At 33.1% G+C, this 21,621-nt stretch overlaps 1 protein-coding gene across 1 annotated transcript; it reads right to left on the reverse strand.

Annotated features, from left to right (window-relative positions):
- Nucleotides 1-222: 222 nt before the first annotated feature.
- On the reverse strand, nucleotides 223-10,959 carry SRT2 (sirtuin 2). The gene is made up of 12 exons (XM_086244290.1): nucleotides 10,736-10,959; nucleotides 10,139-10,181; nucleotides 9,783-10,020; nucleotides 9,558-9,623; nucleotides 8,803-8,848; nucleotides 7,668-7,828; nucleotides 7,066-7,195; nucleotides 6,272-6,436; nucleotides 2,833-2,960; nucleotides 760-859; nucleotides 615-677; nucleotides 223-456 (listed from the first exon to the last, which is right to left on the reverse strand). Exons 1-11 carry the CDS (start codon nucleotides 10,778-10,780, stop codon nucleotides 624-626), a joined length of 1,176 nt encoding a protein of 391 aa, XP_086100416.1. The 5' UTR covers nucleotides 10,781-10,959; the 3' UTR covers nucleotides 223-456; nucleotides 615-623.
- Between the last annotated feature and the right edge of the window lie 10,662 nt (nucleotides 10,960-21,621).

A 21,621-nucleotide genomic window follows, 5' to 3' on the forward strand; every position in this document is an offset into this window, starting at 1 on the left:
ATTGAAATATTATATGATCTTCATGCTATACCAAAAAATTATTGAGATTTGATATTTAATTTTAATTTTCTATTTATTTTATATATCTATTATATATGAAGCTTTCTTGTTTGTTTGGATATGGGTTGGTTTGACTTTATATATGCTTTTTAGTTTTAAATGCCCAGTGCAATTATTATTATTAATTTTTTTTTTTGGGTATGATGGGGTAAGCCCAAAAGAAAACACCAATTACACACATCCAATTCTGCATAATACAATGTGAATAATCTATTACAAATGCAATTAATCAACTAAAAAGTCAATTAAGCTTGTTAAGGGTTTCCAATTACATATATACAACAAACATCGTGGTTTCTTTTGGTTTATTCAATTTCTTTTTGTTCTCTTTCTCGTCCCACCAAAAAAGAATTCCGTCCTTCGACTAGTTTGGACTCTTCAAAAATTGAATTGCATCTCCATGTTTGCAAAGAAGCCATTGAGAAAATAATATAGTTATTGATATATTGATAAAAAGAAAAAGAATTTGGCATTAAAATCATCTCATTTTCTTGTGCTCTTAAAGCTGCTCATATAAACTTGAAGCAGGCTTTTATAGATCAAATACCCCTTACCAAGTAACATCAACCGAGGGCAGGGACGCTGAGGGATCCTATGTGAAGCACTCTCGGTAGAATCTGTCACAATATGAAGCATGTTAGGAGTGTACTAAGCCAACAGCCATTTTGTAGAGCCAGCTGCTAAAATAAAAAGTCATACCTCTCCCAATCGAGCATTGATTTTCAAAGGTACAAAATCATCAGCTCGAGTCACTCCTACATTTACAATTGCAGTTGCAGCACCTGCCTCATGTGCAGCTCTGTAAAGTGGAAAATTAAACCTACGTGTCAGAATCGAAAAAAGAAAGAAATCAAGGCCTCAGCAGGTAGATAAATAAATAAATAAATAAAGAATAAGCATTGGGACTTCTTTTCTTTTACACTTATTGTTCAATGAGAAAGCTTTACTTGCTGTGGGGGATTGCAACACTAATAGCTGAGAGCATTTACCCTTACCCCTACAATCAAGGGCAAAGTTCAAATCCCCTCTCCCCTTTGGCTTCCTTGCAGAGAGGCTCCCTGCAATCGTGGACACGTGGAGTGATCTAATGTGGACTCAGTGTGAGCCTTACGAGGAGGTGCTGCACTACCCTCACCAACATGCAATAAAAATGATAGTATTACTATGCATATGGTAATTATTCTTCAACGGATGGCATACTCGCAACCAAAACTTTCACATTTGGAACAAACGACTCTGGCAACAACAAGGTTTTTATTCCTAGAATTGGGTTTTGGGTGTGGGAAAGATAATGTGGGCGGTGAGTTTGATCAAGTTGCAGGACTTAAGGGGATAGAGCATTTGACCAACAAAAAAGGGGCTAGGGCATGGAATGCTATCGTTAGTTATGCGGCTTTGGTCATGGAAGCAATAGCAACCAGCACCTTGGCAAAGTCCTTGTTGACGGGAGTGTCTTGGTGGAGGTGTTGTTATTGTCGTGATTGAGGTTGAAGAAGGTGAAGGTGGGGGGAGGGAACAAGGAGGGCACTGAAAGTCATGAAAAGAGGAATTGGCAGCGCTGCAAGCAATGTGGAAGATGGAGGGAAATTTGAAGCACATGACACATTCACATGGGGGAGGAAAGTGATCTAAGATGTCGAGACAGATTAAGCAGAAGAGGCCTGGGTGGTTCTTCAGGGAGCAGTTGGAGCAAAGCCGCTGGAATGACCCTACGGTGATGGGGGAACGGAGTGAGAAGCTTTTCTTATTTTAATTTTTTTTCTAATTTATTTCAGTTATATGCTTTCCTTTTGTATTTTAATACTTCTAAAAGACACATGATTCTTTTTCAATTTTTAATTTTATATTTTCCGCATGGCACAAACTTGATGCCCATCTTAACAAAAAATGGGTCCCATGCACGCAACGTAAGCATAAAACGAATGAACTATGGTCCGACTAACGGACGATTGCAATTGGACTGATATTGCAATGTTATCCAAACTCAAGGTTTAATATTGAAATGTTTTGAAGTTCAGAGTGCTCAAACAAAAAAAAAGATAAAAAAAAAAAAAAGTTTGGAGTGCAAAGTGAACTTTCAATCATACTTCTGCGGAGTACAGTATAGTTAACCTGAACTTTTGATATTCTATGTCAGTTTGATTTAGGTTTTTCTGGTTCAGAAAACACAAACCCGATTCCTAGTTGACTTCATCGGGTTGAATCAGGTTGTGTCAATATTGTAACCATCACTACACTCAAACCTTATCATAAAACTGAAATTTCTCTATCTAATATATAAGAGAACCTTTATTAAAATTTCTTGCAATTTGAAACCCAATATCCAGCATAAATTGTTTTTCCTAAATCCCCTATGAAAGGGGAGCCATGTATAAAAATAGGAGGACGAGACTAAATTATCACTAAATCCTTGGGGGTTGGTGTACTTCACTTAATAAATTTTCAACTGACACAGTTCTTGCAATGATACAATTGTAACTGGCAAAGAATTATACTTATTCTAAAGAAAATGTAGTCAATATTATTGACAGTAGTCAACCTGAGAAAATTGTCACTCAACTACAAATGATGTCCAGTTTCATTTAAGAAAGAACCCTTGATTAAAATCCCATTTTCTCAATTTTTCTTTTTCAAGTTCGTAAAGTTTTTTGTCCTTTTTTTTTTTTTGCCAGGAGTTTTTTTGTCCCTTTAATGTACAAGAAATGAACAAAACAAGATATGCAGCTGACTACATCAAAAACTAAAATAAATAAAATGAAAATTGATATGCACCTGACAAGCCGATAAGCAGACATGGTCATTACAGATGATCCTAGTACAAGAAAAGCTTCACAATCCTTCGCAGCTTGGATTGCCTTATCAGATCTGTCCTTGGGGACATTATCACCAAAGAAGACGACCTTCAACATCATCATGCAACAAGTGCCTAAGATATTATTTTTTCCAATGTACTTGTAAAAAATATAGGATGTGTTCACAATTGTTGAGTGAAAATGGATGCAAGACATACAAGACAAGGGTGAAAATTCTTGAAAAAGAGCTGAATAATACATGCAAGACAAGGCAATAAATAACCAACTCATTTCTGGTGATGTTATCACATTGTATAGATACTAATAGGAATGTTCCATGTTCTAAAACACTTGTGCTTTCTTGGAATAATAAAACTATTAGAAAATCGAGATACCTTCACATTGGAAAGTAAATGATAATCAAGTCTATACCATCATTTTTCTGCCTTCTCTTTCTAAAATGCAGGAAATCTTTAACATACAAAGGAATTTATTTAGTCTTGTCCCACAGAATATTTGTAGAGCTTATATCAGTACACATTATAAAGAGGGGGATGAAAACTTGTGCACATAGCACACATCACCAATTAGACCTATTAAGAGAGTATTGTTAACTGAGGGGTGATAATGTAATAATGTAAGTTTAAGTTTTATAAACAAATAAAGCCTACAGGGTAAATATCAAATATAATCCCTCAACTTTCACACGAGTTCTAATGTCTCACTTCAGTTTAAATTAATTAATGTCCCTCCTGAACTTTGAGATTGTTTTATTAATAGCCCCTTCCATCAGCTTGGACCATCAAAACTACACGAGAAGTCATGTGCCTGTCAGTTGATGATGATGTGGCGCTCCCAAAAACTGATACTTAGCTAATGAGTGCCCGGACATGCAAATCATTTAATAAGTTACAAACTTTCTACTTAGTTTTTTTTTTTTTTTTCTTTTGCCAAAACTCTTTCTTTCTCTATCCTCCCTTGATCTCTTTCCCTCCCCTATATCTCCTCCCTCAGTCTCCCTCCACCACACCTACCCACCTCCCTATTTCCACCTTTCTCAGGGCACTGCTTGTACTGCTGTACGGTCTCGCCATTCTATGCAAAGTAGGCAGACTGCAGTGGTGTAGGATCATTGTGTCATTTTTAGCAATGAAATTTTGAGTTATGAACTTGTATGACATCACTAATTTAAAGTAAGCATATAATCTCAAAGATCACAGCTCTAACGAGTAATGGCAATATAAGTTCGTATTTGATTCAATACATACAATAAAAAGATTAAGGTGGGAGAAATGAGGTGGGTAGGTATGGTGGTGGTTGATGGAGAGAGAGAGGGGACGTGGGTGGTTTGGGTGATTTTTTTCTTTAGATTAAGATGTGTAGCTCTCTCTCTCTCTCTCTCTCTCTCTCTCTCTCTCTCTCTCTCTCTCTCTCTCTCTCTCTCTCTCTCTCTCTCTCTCTCTCTCTCTCTCCATCAAACAATAAAGACACACAATACCCAAAACCAACTATAGTAGAATATTTACACAAATGTGACAAAAATACCTCTAAAGATCAAACCCTAATAAAAGATTAAAGAAAATTCATCATAACATCAAACAACACATGCTAAAATGAATTTCCAACAGATATCACAAACTATGGATGATATCAAAGGGCCCCCTTTCGATGAATTAAGGTGCTGTTGATGAGAACAACGCTGCAAACCATTTAGGGTTTATGGGCGAAGGAGATGGAAGAAACGATCACGTAATTCAGCTCTATCTTTGTGGTTGGATTAAGTGCACACTATTATTAAACTTCTACAGCTTTGGAGCAGATTTTATGGCATTTTCCCAACAGTCCAAGTAGCGTCTTTTCAAAGTTCAAGGAACAAAGTATTAGTGCACACATCAATTTCACTTCTAATAAAGTTTGGAGCTTGCAAAGTTTAATTCAGACATTATTAAGGAAGTACATGCATCACACATTTATAAGGCTATATATGCATCAGGTATTATTAGAAAATTAGAAAGTCTTTTGGAATTGGAAACCTATAATGCTAGTCTAAAGGGGCGCTTCTTGTTGGGCATTAAGAATAAAAATTGTTATCAGAAAATTTTCTGGTATCCAACTTTCCTGTGATGGAAAACTTTGATGTGAAGCCAATTTTAGTTGTGAAGCCCCCCTAGAGTAATCCAGTGTCTATCATAATCTTTTTAAGAGGTTAAATTTTTCTGTTTTCTCAATCTGCCATTAGCTTACCGACCGTTCCTTGATAAACATATTTTCTTATGTTCATGTCATTCTGAAATTTACAGCCATCCTACATTGTTTTCTTTTATCACTAAACCTGAGTTTGAATCCTACACATAGTTTATTATTTATTGTTTGGCAATCTCTATGCACAGCAGTATATAAAGGGACTATAGACTTTTATTAAAATTTAAATGAACCCAAAAATAGAGGAGTCTGCTCAGTCATTGAATCCACCTCTTTTTTTTTTCTTTTTTCTTTTTTTGAACAACCTATTGCAGGAATTAAAATAAACTTGTTTCATGCTGATTTGTACTTCCAATTTCCTAATGTGTGGATGGGGTGTGCATGCTCAATGAGTTTCAAAGCTTAGATTAATTATGAAGTTGATCTTGGTTATTAGTAAACTCATAGCCTACAACAGTTGTGTTTTCTATCTATTTAAAATTTATTCTATGTGTATGTGCTACCTATGGTTTTGTGTTTTCTTTATATTGATGTTGTTGGATTTGTTAATTAACTCAAGGAATCATATACTACAGTATACTGCATGTATGAACATTTTTGCAATTAATAATTTGCATGAGAATTTAAGATTGCTGAGTGAAAAAAAATATAAAGACAATCTATTCACTCCCCTCTAGGTTTAGAGTTCATTAACCTTAAAACTTTTTTTACTATAATCTGTGTGTAATTCCATGCATGTATTCTTGCATCTACAAGAACCTTTGAAACTAAAAAGTAAAGAGGAAAGGAAATGTGTTCAGATATCTATTAAAAGTTGGGGAACAAAACAATAAAAATTTTCTGTTTCCTATTATGAAAACTTTTGTCCTTTTTCCTGAGATGCTTCTAGATCTTTAAAGTGCCTCTAGGCCAGGTTCATTCAATAGACCAGTACCACTATCAAAAATATATCAAATGAATTCTCTGATAGTTGTTTGTGTCATGGACTCATGGCACCTTTTCCAGGCTCTTAGAATTATATGCGTGTGAGAGTAATATTGGTGTTTCTACAGTGTTATTCAAGATTGCATATGATATGCCTGCACATCTATCCAGTGAGCTTTAAAAAACAAAAAAAATGAACTAACTGATTTGCATCATCATTCCTGATATGAAGAAATAGAAACTAGCATCCTGTCAGTCACTAAAATTTAAAACTCAATAGGCAAATGTCTTACATCAGGTTTCACCACTCCATTGCACTTTTGGCACATAGGGATGTGAAAGTCCTGCTCCCAAAATTTTTCATCAATCTCAATGTCACCATCAGGCCTTTGCTTCATGCCAAAGCTTTTTTCTGATCCAGGGTTTCCAAAGTCCAAACTTTCAATTGCCTCTGCCCACTGAAGTTTAAAAAATAAATAAATAAATAAATAAATAAATTTACTTGCTCATCAGGCCACCATCCAGATTAACACACCAGAATGAAAACACAAATTTCCAACCAGACCAAACTTCAGTTCTAACTTCTAACATTCATGGAATAACGAAAAAAAAAAAAGTTTAATTGCTAAAGAGACAATATTATATATTAGTCTTTTTCTTTGCAGGACGTCCTTTATTAACCTTCTATTATATATTAGTATTTTTGGGTCTACTATGCTGCCGTTTTATTTTTGCTTTTGGTTTGTATCAGCCTTAATTTAAAGAGTAAAGCATGCATGTGAAATATCTGGGTTTTGTAGGCAAAGTTTATACATGTGACATCTTATGCTGGTAACACTTTGTTAGTTTGCCCAGCTTTAACTAAAACAATTCATTTTTCAGTGGTCCAAATCCAAATCTCTCATGACACGCAAAGTTAACTCTGACATGTGATTGAATAATATTGAACTCCGAAGCTCAAAAGAACAACCTTAAAATGATTTCACTAACTATAAATCAAGTGTAACTCATTATTAAAAATCAACTAATTGCATCACACGAGAGGTTTAAACAGCCATTAGTCCTTGAGAATAAGCACAAGACTAACCTTTGGATTAAGGGCCTTAACTTGGTCCTGAAATAGATTCCGGCATAAGGAAAAACCGCAGTCTATACAAACCACAGAATATACAGTTCCATGTAATTCGATTGGGTTACTACCAGCACAGTGATGCAATCTGAAACACGACATTGAGAAATTAGTCGCACTAGAATTTCTGATTAACATCTGCACTTTCCAAAAGAAACCTATATTTTTTTCGATGGAAAATATTTTTAGAATTGAAATTCTGTTAGGAAAAAAGTTGGAAGTGAAAATTGTTTGTTTTTCGAATTTGCAATTTGTTTGGTAACTTTTGGTTTTGTTGGAATAGTTTGGAAGGGGAAAGAAATATTGACAATTAAATCATTTATAGTCTGATATTTTGAAATTTTTGCGAGTTTCTATTTATGATCGTTAAAATTATCTTTCCAAATCAATATCTACAATTTAAGTTTACTATATGTTCTATAATGTAGATGATTATTTTGCAAGGTTTTAATGAGTTAAGATCAAACAAACATGTGGAAAACATAATTCCATAATCTAGTTTTTTTTTTTCTCACTATTCTATATAATAAACAGAAGTTAAGAGACAGATAGCTACAGACCTATCAACATTTTGTGTAATCATCAAATTTATCCGGCCAGCTTTTTCTAGAGATGCTAAAGCCATATGTGCTGCACCAGGCTGTGCAGCAGTAAACCGTCTCCACCCAGCATAACTCCTTGCCCAATATCGCCTGCGGGCCCGGATAGAACGGAGAAACTCCTGTTCATAAAATTCCACAAAAATAGAAGTTGAATGTAGTATTTTGAGATTAATATTATAAAACATAAACAGCAGTAGTTAATGAAGTCTATTTGGAAAAAGTTTATATAAAAAATTAACCATGATGCCATTTTTGTTAATATTAGCAAACAAATGTAAAATTTTGTTAAAGATGCACTTTCCATCTGTGTAGTTCCTTTAAAACTGAATCACCTAAAGACATGTATAAGCAGGAATAGAGTCAAGGCCTAAGTCATATGGTGACTATAAACATCTACAGCCAGTATGAAGACATACTTTGCTTCTGAAATCTCTGATTCCTTGTTTGACAGAATGAGAAATGTAAGACATCAATTATCATATCTTGAAAACCTCGTAATACTAAACTTCATTCCTCATTGAAATTAATAACTAAATAATACTAAACTCCATTCCTTATTGAAATTAATTACTAAATAATACTAAACTCAGCAATTCTCTTTGGTTGGAAGAAAAAGCACAGGAAAAGATGCCTCTCTTTCCTTTCTTTCATTATTTTTTATAACCGAAAGATGTGTACATGCTTCTATACCACAGGAGGGTTATGCTAGTCCATTATGCCAAGTCACAAATGCATTTATGAATGAAAGAGTTAACTTTTATTCCAGATCTGATGCATACAGAGCAACCATAGATGATCAAGGATTTGAAATCAATTATCAGCACCAATCATTTTCCAATGATCAAAATATACTGAACTATTTAAACCACTGGAATACACAGATTACATGTATTGCCACCACTCATATAATTAGTATATTAACTAAGATCAGGAGATTACATGTACCGCCACCACTCATCAATATCTCAATTATATCATTACTATATGACCCACGGGAGCCTTCCCCTTTGCTCTTTACTGTTCTATTTTAATTATACTCTAATTTAGCTCGTAAATTAGATCATATACTATAGTAGCCATGCCTCCAGATTACCTGATGGGTAATTGGTCTGAAACCAGAACTATAAGCTCCATTTGGGCTGCAACACAAGATAAATGAGAGAAAATCATATATGGCATACAGTGTATGATCACAAAATAAATGTAGCAACATCAACCATAAAGTAGAAATATCATGATTTCAGAACATGCTAAGGCTCCCTAGTAATATCAACTGAAACAAATTATGCTTTTTATATATAGTGAGACACCCATTGAGAGCATAAATACTTTGAACAAAATATCAGCTTTAAACAAAGTGATGATAGATTTTGTGTTGTATATGCAAAAATAGCGTAATTAAACATACATCACTTATTAGTATATTAAATAGTTCCAACTGACAGAAAAAGACTAAGAACCAAAAATTGACTTTTCATTTCTGCTAGGCAGACTTTTAAAAGCCATCAGAAAATGTTGACTGAACAATTTAAAATTGCAACTGGTAAGTAGTCAAACATTACTGAAAATCATCAACATATTACTGGCAGAGTGACTATTTTCATCAGGTAAACCAGTAATAGTCAATTCAACAGGAAATAATAGGTCTCACAAAGATAGATGCAAAAGTGGTTAGAAATCCTTGTTGGTTAATAATGGAAAATTAGCATCCTGAAGAAGCACAATAAAATTCAATTTTCGAAGTTATTTTTATGCTTAGTTGCACATTTTTGCTTGGAAAGAGGCTGCAAAAAAAAGGTTCTAAGGACCTCATAAGCTTAATCAACAATGTTAAAGAAGAGACAGAACCTTCTGTAGTCTGGAATTCCACATTCTGTGCTAATTCCGGCTCCAGTTAATACCACGAGTTTGGTACTGCATGATAGCAAAAAACAGATAAAAGAAAAACTAGTAAAGATAACTATGAAACTTATGTAGTAAAAAATTTAAATATTTTCCAGCACAGAAGAAAACCTCATATGCAAAGAAGAACATAAAATTCAAACTACATATACTACGGTATGTGATATTGACCTTTGATCAATAAACTGATACAAAAGGTTGACATCTTGCATGCTAGGAGCATCTGAATCAGGAACCAACTTCTTTTCCCTCAAGAAGCTTGAAGGCACTTTTTCTTCCCTCGTTGATGAGACACCTGGAGGAGAGATTCGGCATAAAGTTTGGACATACTTCAGGTACCCCGGGAAAGAAATTATTCTTCTTTTATTGCTTGGTAGTCTACAATTTGTGCTACTTGATTGAATAATATCTGTACATATAAAAAAGAGATTTCAAGGACATATCAGTCATGTATACAATACGTGAAGAGTACCTAAAACAAGGTTATGGAAAATGCAAAATTCAGTAAATAACACGAGCAGACTTGCCTGTCATGAAACTCCCCAAAAGTTCTCTAGCAGTTCTGGAACTCTGCAAATTTAAAGTAAACAATTTGGTTTCAAAAATCCAGCAGAAGCTGAACAAAATGCTAAGCAAAAAGCCAAACGTCTGCGTTAAGAAGTAGTAAAGAGTATCGATTCCATCAAAAAATTCCTAAAATGAAAATATAAAATAAATATGTGTTCTGTTGGTTTCAATTTTCAGAATTTATCCATGTGCTGGTAACTTCTTCAAGTTGGGATATTAAGGGAAATTATTTTACAGTAATACAGGAATAGGGGTTGTCACCCATTACTAGGACAACCACAAGATGTATATTCATTCAAGATATCTGCCATTTGAACAAAAATTGAGTCTCAACTTCATTTTTATATGGTTTTCAAATTTTCTTGGATACCCAACATGACTATATTCCCTATGATTTTCAACTTTTCCGGGATATTCATTCCTTTTCCTTTTGATGGCCACCTCTAATCATAATTCTAAACAACAGAGTGAATTAGAGAAAACCCAGAAATGTGCAAATCCAAAATATATCAAATGCAAGTAATGAGAGAAAATGAAAAGAAGGCAAAGAAACTCACGGAAAAGAAGGGAAGGTGGGAAGGCAAGCGCACAAGCATGGCCATCTTTTATTCTTTTTATTTTTTTATTTTTAGTTCCTTCTCTCTTTCTGCTCTTCGATAAACGAAGAGGAAAGAGGTTTTATGGGTTTTTTTCTTTTTTCTTTTTTTTTCTGTCTGGCATTGGACTCATCGGTCATCGTCTCTCTTCATAGCTTCGCCTGTTTTCTCCACGTTGCTCACTCGTACACCATTATTAAGCCTTGACCACAAAATAACAGTTCTTATTTTTTAGTTTTTTTTTTTTTTTTTTACATGTGAGGGGAGGGTACAAACAGGTGTGTAGGGAGCAGTTTTTGTCCCGGGCCAACTATCTCACATCGGATATAATTTTGTCTAGTTCAGATGTTACTGCATGAACCTCGACTAAGGCCTTCTACAACGGTTATTCTCAAATATCTAATACCCAAATCAATTTTTAGTATTAAAAAGTATAAAAATATAAATTTTAGAAATCACCAACACAATGGTATTGAAACCTAAATATGAGAATATTAATATTTAACTCATTTATTTGTTGGTGGACTAGCCATTAAATAGCTTTTATTTGTTAATGGGTTAGTCATTTAATTTAGTTTTGGGTATAATCTATACCCAAAACTGAGAATAGCTTTTGGGTCTCAAAAAATTATGGAGATCACATTCCAACTCATTGTGGTTAGACTATATCTATTTTATACTCAAAAAACGAGTTTGAAGATTAAATTCAGGCTACATTGTAGAAGATCTAAGGGTGGCAGAGCCACGTGAGGCCCCTCCAAACTTTCAGAAAATTGCATCAATACCGCAGTACCACCCAATTTATTGGGTATATGCAAAATTACCACCAAAATAAACAAAATAATTACTACTTGTCACCCAAACTTCATGCCCTATAGCAATGTGATAGACACTTCAATCTAATTTTCTTTGGTTTTGTTATAGCAACTGTCCTTAAACTTTTCCCCCATTCTCAATATGTGTCTCCAATTCATTTTTCAAATTTTAGGGTCATGTTTCATGTGTCCTCACTTTGGTCCATTTCATCAATAAAGGCCCAATTTTAGTCAAAACCCACCACATGCGTGGCACGTGATCCAGTCAGTTTATGTCAATTTTCCTGTGTGGAATTTGAAAACAAAAACACAAAGAAATTCATTTAGAACAAATTGTAATGCTTAATTAGCATGAAAAAATAATAATAATAATAAATAATGAATTTTTTATTTGAATGAGGATATAAAGTTGATAAAAACAATTAGCTATAATTGATAAGGGTAAACATAGAAAGAGAATGATTAGTTTTTTAACACATTAAATATAGGCTTATTCATACCATTGCCCCCTGTAAGATACACTTTTTTTCACTTTGCCCCCTGAAACTTAAATTCTCTCAGTTTGCCACCTGAACTTCAAACAATTGTTGCAAAAAACCCTATACCGTCAACTCTGTCAATTTTTCTGTTAAAAAAGCTGATGTGGCACCTATATGACATGGGTGGAACCCTTTTCTAGTTATGTAACATCCATGCAGACACTAAAAATTATAAAAAATATGATTATATGAGTAGGGGACGTTGCAAATTTCGAGCTTAATGTCAATTTTTTATAATTTTTAGTGTCTGTATGGATGTTACATAACTAGAAAAGGGTCCCACCTATGCCATATAGGTGTCACGTCATCTTTTTTAACGGAAAAATTGACAGAGTTGACGGCATAGGGTTTTTTGCAACAACTGTTTGAAGTTCAAGTGGCAAATTGAGAGGATTTAAGTTTCAAGAGACAAAGTGAAAAAAAGTGTATCTTACAGGGGGCAATGGTATGAATAAGCCTTAAATATATAATTTTAAGTCAACGTAGAATCCACGTGCCATAGAATGTATGGGAAAGTTGGAGGAAAACCCAACTATCTAATTTTCACACCCACATTTTAATGAAAATGAAATAATAAATTTATCCTTTTGTAAAATAACCTATATTCACTCACCTCATTATAACAACTTAAACTTCAAAAACCCTATAATCTTCTTCTCTCATTTTCTCATATTATTAATCTTTTGATTATATTGTTTTTGGGTACTAAACAATCAATTGAACATTGGAGAGAACTCTCCTAATGCAAAGGTAAGCAAAAAAAATTCAAATTGTATGATGTTTTCAATTTTTTTTTTTTGGGTAGAACAACCACGCCATGTTCCACTCTTGGGTGGAGCCACCATGAAATTAAGATCCACCATTATATGATGTCACAAAATGTATGAGCAAGTTGGAGGGAAATGTAGATAGCATTTTACTTATTTCAAAACTAAGATTGTAGAAATTGTCTACGTCATCAAAAACTTCTTCACTTATGATAAAATTTGATAAAAAAAAAATACAGATTTTGCTAATGATACTCGTAATGGACCTGGATCCTCTGCCTTGCTTCCCTGCAAGGCAGGTACCAGGTTCAATCTGAGCCTTTGAAAGACATATTTGAGCATGGTACCTGCCTTGCAGGGAAGCAAGGCAGGGGATCCAGTTCCACTCGTAATATAAGGTTTGGGATAGCAGTAGATGGTTTTAATCCATTTAGAACAATGCCCATAGCTTATGTACAGTACATAACATGTTGATCTAATGTCATATAACTTGTCATTGTGGATGTGCATAAGGCAGCCATTTTTTATTTTGTATGTGTTCATCGATGGCCCCAAGGACATAATAATAAGAAGGGATTAATGTCATTTTGCTCCCCAGACTATTACACATGTATCAGTTTGCTCCCCAGACTTTTAATTTGGAAAATTAAGGACCCTGACTTTTTCAATTTTGCCAATTAAGGTTATTCCGTCAATTTATACATTTTTCATCTAAAATTTCGAGATGATCAAGCAAAATTTAGCAAGAAATAAAAGAGAAAAAATGATGCATGAGGAAAAAATGATAAGATCTAATTGGAAGGGACCATTTTGCCCTCAAAGATTTGGATAAAAAATGTGTAAATTGACAAAAGAACCTCAATTGGCAAAATTGAAAAAGTCAGAGTCCTTAATTTTCCAAATTAGAAGTCTGGGGAGCAAACTGATACAAGTGTAATAGTCTGGGGAGCAAAATGGTAGTAATCCCTAATAAGAATGATGAGTTAAAAAAATTATGGCATGAATGTGTACTTACTTATGATGCCTCGAGTAATCAAATGTTTAAATCATATGCTGTATTATTATGACTATTAATGACTTTCCTACATATGGGAACTTGTTGGTTGGAGAACTAGAGGTGAGAAAGTATTGTTACAGGGGTTACCATCAATTTTTAATTAGAAATCATAGATTTTGTAAAGACAGATTTTCTTATGATGGCAAATGAGAATGGGGACGAGCTCTAACTAATTTTCTATGACTGATGTGAAAAGACAATTGGAGGGCATACTTACAAAGTAAAATAAGGAAGACATTTGCAAAAGGAAAATAGATGAAACATTGAAGAAAAATAATGAAACCAATTAGACAAATAATAAATCCTTTTGGCAGAAAAACCGAAGTATTTTTTTTAGTTACCATATTGGAAGCATAATCTCGATGTCATGCACATTAAAAAGAATTATTTTGATAATTTAAACACCATTAAATGTTTCTGAAAAAATTAAGGATAATTTTAAGGCTTAACGTGACTTAAAAAAATTAGGCATTAGAGAACCATTAAACACTCAACAAGGGGGTCCTAATTAGGCATACTTACCTCATACATGTTTTATTATGAATAAGAATAGTAACCATTGATTGAATTAACCATTTCTTTAGACAACTGTGCTCAAAGTGAACATGTCATCTGATTCTTAAAATATTCAAGATCGAATTGTGCTTACACTTTGATATCTCGAGAAAATTTTCCAATGTTCTTCTTTGATGTAATGGAACACTTGCCTATACATCTAGCTGAGAAAGAAGTAATTGTTGGAGCTGTACAATTTCGATGGATTTATACCATTTAGAGGTGTGCAAATACAAACTTATATTCTTATTATTTTAATTATATTACTTGTAGGTATCTATTAATGCTTAAACTTCATGCGTGTAATAGTGCACATCCTGATGCTTCAATTGCTAAGGAGTACTTAATGAAAGAATACATGAATTTTCTCGCAAGATACTTGAATGAAGTGGAAATAAAATTTAATCACCATCTCGAAATGATGATCGTGGTAGTGACTTTAGTCGTCCTATTAAGTAAAGAAGTTAAAACACTCCTAGATGACGTTACATAGGTCCAAGTACATAGGTATGTGCTAGTCAATATAGATTTTGTCACACCTTTTTAAAGTAAGTCAACCTCAATTGGATCCATAAGCATAGCTTTTCTAAATAATAAGTAATCATTGATATTCGAGTGATCGAAGATGTCTGTAATATAGTAAAAACATATATACATTAATTAATTTCTTAAAACATGTATTGATGGTTTTGTTATTTTAGTCTCAGGTTTTTATTGAGCTCAATTTATATATATATTTTATATTCTTAAATCATACATTTTTGTTCAAATTTTTTAGCATTTTTAATGCTTTACTTCTTGTTATAATTATTTAGCTACTTAGTGGATTTTTTTTTTCTTATTTCTTAAATCTTAGTTGGTTGTAATTATTTTTCTAGTTTATTTTATTTTTGCTTTTAATTAGTTTTATTTTATTTTGATTTTTGTAGGTTAATAAAATAAAAAGCCCAAAAACAAAATATGAGAAGAAAAGAGTTGGCCCAAAGAAATAAATGAAGCTAAAGCCCAAAAAAAAAAAAAAACAAGAAGAGAAGAAAAAATGAGGAAGAGCCCAAAACGAAACCCAACCCAGCTAGGGGGAGGCGAACTGTCACAAGGAGAACGAAGCTTCCTTGCTGCTTCCTTCTCTCTTTCTTTCCTTCCGCATGTCACCCACTCATGTGAGCCAAGCCAGCCGCAAGCTTCTTCTTTCCTTCTGCCTTTCGTGCCGACTTCAGCCACCAAGCCAAGTCAAGCCCTTCATTTGATTAACCAATCCATGCTCCAATTGTCGCGCGACACATGGCGTATCACGAAGCAGCTGTGTCCAGCCTTGCTCTAGCCTGCATTCTGTGCCCTTTCTTTAGCCTATTTAAGGAAGTCTTCATTCCTTTTGTTCTTCACGCCTCCTTTGAGGCCTTGTGAGCCGCACAGTAGATTAGGATTTTAGGATAGTTTCTTTCTTATTTCTGGTTTCTTTCTTTTTTAGGCTTTATTATGCTTTATTCACCTGAAGTTTGAGCTCAATCTCACTTCACCATCTTAAAAAAAAAAAAAAATTGTGTCAATTTGTCACCTGAATTAAAAATTTATTGTAATTTACCACCTCTGACTCTTTTTGCCTAAATTTTTGTTAAAAATAAAAATGTTTTGGTCTTTTACAATGTGTTTGGATGAAGTAATTTTAATTTTCACAGAAATTCAAAAATGATGGAATTTAAAGCTCCGTTATTTAAATTTTTATAAATTTCATTTTTTATTGTTTGGATATATGTATATAGAATTTTGTAAATGACATGAATTACAAATTTTAATTAATCTAGTCCCACCGACTACCCACCCACGCCACCACCTTCCCCTCTCTCTGAGTCTCCAACCACACTCGTCTCTCTCTTTCATTCTCTCTTCTCTCTATATACTCATCATCTCTTCTCTACATATTAAAATTCATTCACAAGATTGATTTTTTTTTTTCTCCAATTCCAAGAGCCCAGCAACCAAAGACAAAAAAAGCATCTCCATTAATTGCATCTTCTTAGAATAAACTTGGAAATCAAGTTGGGATTAGATTGATGGGATCCCAAATGGCAGACCAAACAAAGATTAGCCCAACATATTCCAATCACAATCGTAACTGTTACAAAAAATAAAAATAAAAAAAATGGCAAGGCTGCAACGGCTACCGATGGAGGGAAGTGAGAGAGAGTTTAGAGAGAGAAATAAGAGAGAAAAAGAAAGGGGAGAAGGTTATGAGGGTGGTTGGAGGGAGGGAAGGGTGGAGATGGGTGGGCAGTGGGCTTTATGATTTTTTGTTTTTCTAACCTTTTAATTTCTTAATATTATTTGTGGGAAAAAAAGTTTGTAGATGTGGCAAGATCTAAGTCACAAATGATTATTAAAGGGCTGAGATCAAAAGTCAGGTATAGCCTAGTAGGAAGAAAACTGGCAAAGGATCCAAGTATGGATGGTGGTTGTGGTGGGTGGGTCTTTTTTCTTAAAATCTCAAATGTCATGAAATTTGAAAATGACATCTATTTAGATGGAATTTAAAGTCAGAATTTATGACTCTCAAATTCCATAATTTTTCTCACGTAGAATTCTAAGATTTTTGTGTTAATGAGGCCAAACAAGGGAATTTGAGATTTTCATTTCTCAAATTCTGACTTTTAATGAAATACCGAGTTAAATTTCTCTATCCAAACACACTGTTAAAGATTTTTTATTGTGTTAAAGCAGGTAAAATATAAAAAACAATTTTTTTTTTAATAATAAGAACTTGAAAAAGACAAAAACACTCTTATTTTTAACAAAAGTATAGACAAAATTAACCATAGGTGGTACATTGCAACAAATTTTTAATTCAGGTAGTAAATTGACACAATTTTTTTTTTTTTTTAGGTGGTGAAGTGAGCTTGAGCCCAAAGTTCAGGTGGGTAAAATGTAAAAAAGCCTTCTTTTTATTTAATGTAGTACATTTCTATTTAATGTTATTGTATTTAGTTATTTAAATTCTATTCTTGTCTCTTTTATTTACTTTTATAGAATAAGAAAATAAAGTCACTAAATCTAAAGAAAATGAAGCCCAAGAAACATCCCAGACTCATAGACTCAAAATCAAACAGCACTAAAAATGTAAAATAAAAATAATTTCAAACTGAAAAGTGAGTAAAGTTATATTATCTTTACTCACTAGAAGGGACTCACATGCAGTGTATAGTGGAATCCTGTCGTCGCTCCTTTAAAAAATAACATAAAGATAGCACAGAAAAGTAACCGAATTGAAGTTCTTTTAATTTCGAGCTTTTTCTTTTTCATTATAATCATGAAGATAAATTGTTACAACTCTAAAAATAAAGATACCAATGAAGACCAACACAACAACTACAAGCGGTATCTTGATCGTTTCCCTCTTCACGATTGTTTTTGTCTTTGATTTCCCATAGCTTTTCCTATCAATCATATTAAATATGGGGTAGTGTCTATAATATTACCGATTATAACTGTTTTTGAGCTCCAATATACCAAGATTATATTTCTTATAATCCGTGTCTCATACAACGAACCCACCACAACAACTACCTAACACCATTCTATAGTACTTGTAAGCTCATCAAGAAGTTGTAAAATTTTATTAAACCAAAATTTGTTTTCTGTTTCTAGATCCTTAACTAACTGTTTAGCTAAAATAATTTCCTTAGTAAGTTAATGAGTTGACCCCAAATAAACAACAAAAACAACGGTGAGGTAAGAAGAAACTTATAATTCTAGCATTTACCCTAACTCCATTTGCTACAAGATACATTTCCATTGTTGTTGCAATACATAGCTAGCTCTGCTTATGAAGAAGATGAAAGGGTTAAAAAGAGGAAATATGAATAAGACGAAGAAATACTATGTGAAACATGTACGCTTATAGTAGGGAAGCGGGTATGCCGTAATAATGTTTGTTTTATTTATTTATTTGAGTTTTGGTTTTCATAGCTATACCTTCTCAGAAAAGTAACAATTTTGTTTAAATTTTAAGTCAAGACACAATATAACTCAACATTCTTCAAAAAACAAGAAAAAAACTCATTCTATATATAATGAAAATAATATAGCTAAACATTAAACTTGTTTTCGTCACTAAATTAAGATATCTATGGTTAAGGTTTACTGATCAACATATAGATTAAATTAAGATATCTATGGTTAAGGTTTACTGATCAACATATAGATATATATATATATATATAGAGGAGTGCTCTAAAACTAACTAGTTAGCAAGTTAATATGAAGCTAACCATGCTTTTGAGACCACTACATAATAATCTTATAATCCGAACCGTCAATTATCTAGGTCATACTTCAAAAATCATCATTACAAAAAATCAACTAAATTGGAAATCATTTAGTCATCTAATTGAGATCAAATAAATAGACGATTAGTGTTTTCGATAAAAACATATAAATAGTTGTTATAATCAAATAACTAAATGATTTCTGAATTTGAAGATTTTTTACAGGGATGATCTTTGAAGTATGGCTTAAAAAATAGACGGTTCGAGTTTTGAGATTACATTGTGTGGTGGGCCCAACATGGTGGTTAGCTTTGTATTAACTTACTAACTAGTTAGTTTTAGAGCATTATTATATATATATATATAAGTCAAAACAAATCATTCACAAGCAATACTGCAAAGTTTGCTACAGTGAATAACGTCATGCTCCTATAAATATTAACTACCAAATATGATGGATGTACATCCAAATTAAAAAACTACCTCGCACATCACGTCGTCGATATATCAATTACTGATGGCGAATTTGAAGCGACATTACTTTGTGATCTACATGTTTACATCTTTTTTAATCGACCTAAGTGGATAAGGCTTAGGCTGAAATGTAATTTCTAAACCCATTTTTTTGCTAGAGCCTCTAAATTTAGGTTCTTCTAACTTATAGGATAAATAATAGACTGCACAACACTTTGCTTTACTTAAATGTTCTCATGGAAAAACTCTTCATAGTTGTAAGCATATGCAGTATTTATTGCTTCAATCATAAGGGCAAGTGTAGCATCAACCTGTTGCGTAGTCAAGATGACTTTTTTGTCATATCTACCCTTTTTTTTTTTGTGCTTCGGTTGCAACTCGAAGTGAAATATCCAATACTTTTCTTTAACATGTTTGCTGGTTTGATAGTAATTAAAATAATTATTCTGCATCAAATCATCCTTGTTTTTTTTTTTTTTCCCTTTATTCTTCCAACTAGATTAATTTACTACTAGATTCCTGATTTTCATACTTCCTTGTTCTTTTCTTTTCCGCCTCAATGGCAATGATCTTCACATTAGCATTTTCAATAGATTCTACAATGAACAATTTCATATCGTTCCATATATAGTCAACAAGATCTCCAGTATACTTCATTAACACATCATAGTCACCAACAAAATCATAGCTTGGTTATGAAATTCAGTGGTATACTATTGTAATGTTTTCCAGAATCTTTGTTTGAAGTATTGCTACCCAATTATACAATCTTTCTTCTTCATAATTAACTAGATATTTTTTTTCACCTTAAAGCGTCTTGAATTTCTTCCAATTTAAGTCTGATACATTGTGGTGTCTTTGGTAGGACTTCCACCTGGCAAGTGCATAACTTGAAAGTTTCAAGGTTGCAAATTTCATTTTTTGAGAATTACTGTACTTATACGTTGTGTAGTAAGTTTTCAATGTATCAATCTAGTTGTCCAACTTTTTCAGCATCAACATCACCTCTATAAATAAGGACATCAACCTTAAAATAAATTTTCAAGGTCTTTACATGATTTTTGTTCTTACCTATTTCATATTTGTTGTTCTCTATTTTATAATTTGCCTCATCATCTTCTTTGCTCTCTTCGTCAATATTCTTGAAATTTTTATCCTTTAAAGTGGATGCACACAATTTTTTGGCATTTAAGCTATCCGAGGAAATTGCACTATTGGTCTACATTTTCTTTAGAAAGTTTCATATTGGTTTACAATCTTTTTTTCATTTCATATTGGTCCACTTTGTGATGTTTCCCATTATGATCCAAACCATCAAATTAGCACAAACGATTGACCATATATTTTAGTAATGTTCTACGAACATGAGGCACTATTGTAGTTCACTAATTCTTCACTTAATTCCATATTGGTCAACAACAGTGCCCCAAGTGCGTGGCACGTGACTAAAATAGACGGCCATTTGTGCTAATTAGATCTCAATGAAGCACGTCACAAAGTTAGTGGACCAATAAGGAACGAAAAAAAGAACGTGGATTAATATGAAACTAAGGGAAAAATAAATGGACCAATGGTGCAATTTCCTCTAAACTATCCACAAGCTTAGAAGTTGGTACTGATAGATTTTCAACTTATTGTTTAAGCTTGGTGATTCGATCACCATCACCACTTGGTGTTTCCTTTGGGTTTTCTCCGGTCATAGCCCCTCTCTTAGACTTAGGCCTTTTATGGACAAGCAAATGACCTACAAGATCTTCATTAGCTTTACGTCGGCTGCAAGTTAGAACCATAAACCACTATCACCCCACCATCACCCTCTTAGATGTAGTGCTTTGATACCACTTATCAAGAGATGATAGAACAATAAATTCCTATCAATAGGAATAAAGAGTCGTTAGTTCTCATTGGAAGCAAACTTCCTTATCGAGAGGTAGCTTATGAAAGAATAAGAAACAAAGGAGGATGCTTTGAATGACTTGTTCATTTTATTGAAAGATAATTTTATAGCATAACTAAACTAAAAATATAAAATGAATTTAAAGCATAAAGCACGAATGGTTTAAATTCTTTAACTAATATAAACCTTTAAATTTTAATAGTCTAGAACAAATTCTCTTAAACCATTAGTTATTAGTGGTTTCAAATAATTTAATTATAATATAATAAATAAATTATATTATATTATATATTTTTTTTATATTTAAGATCTTTCTATAGCCATGGAGAGATTTAATGGCTTGACTAATGATGGAGATGTTTGTTTGGTAGACAGTGAAACGACACATACAACACTTCGAGAAAAGAAATGCTTCTCGAACTTGACATCAGCAAAAGATGCTACTGAGAAGACCATCGCCATTGAGGCGGGGAAAAAAAAACTA

Source organism: Dryas octopetala, chromosome 5 (assembly GCF_963921425.1).
Source record: "Dryas octopetala chromosome 5, drDryOcto1.1, whole genome shotgun sequence".
Lineage (NCBI taxonomy): Eukaryota > Viridiplantae > Streptophyta > Magnoliopsida > Rosales > Rosaceae > Dryas > Dryas octopetala.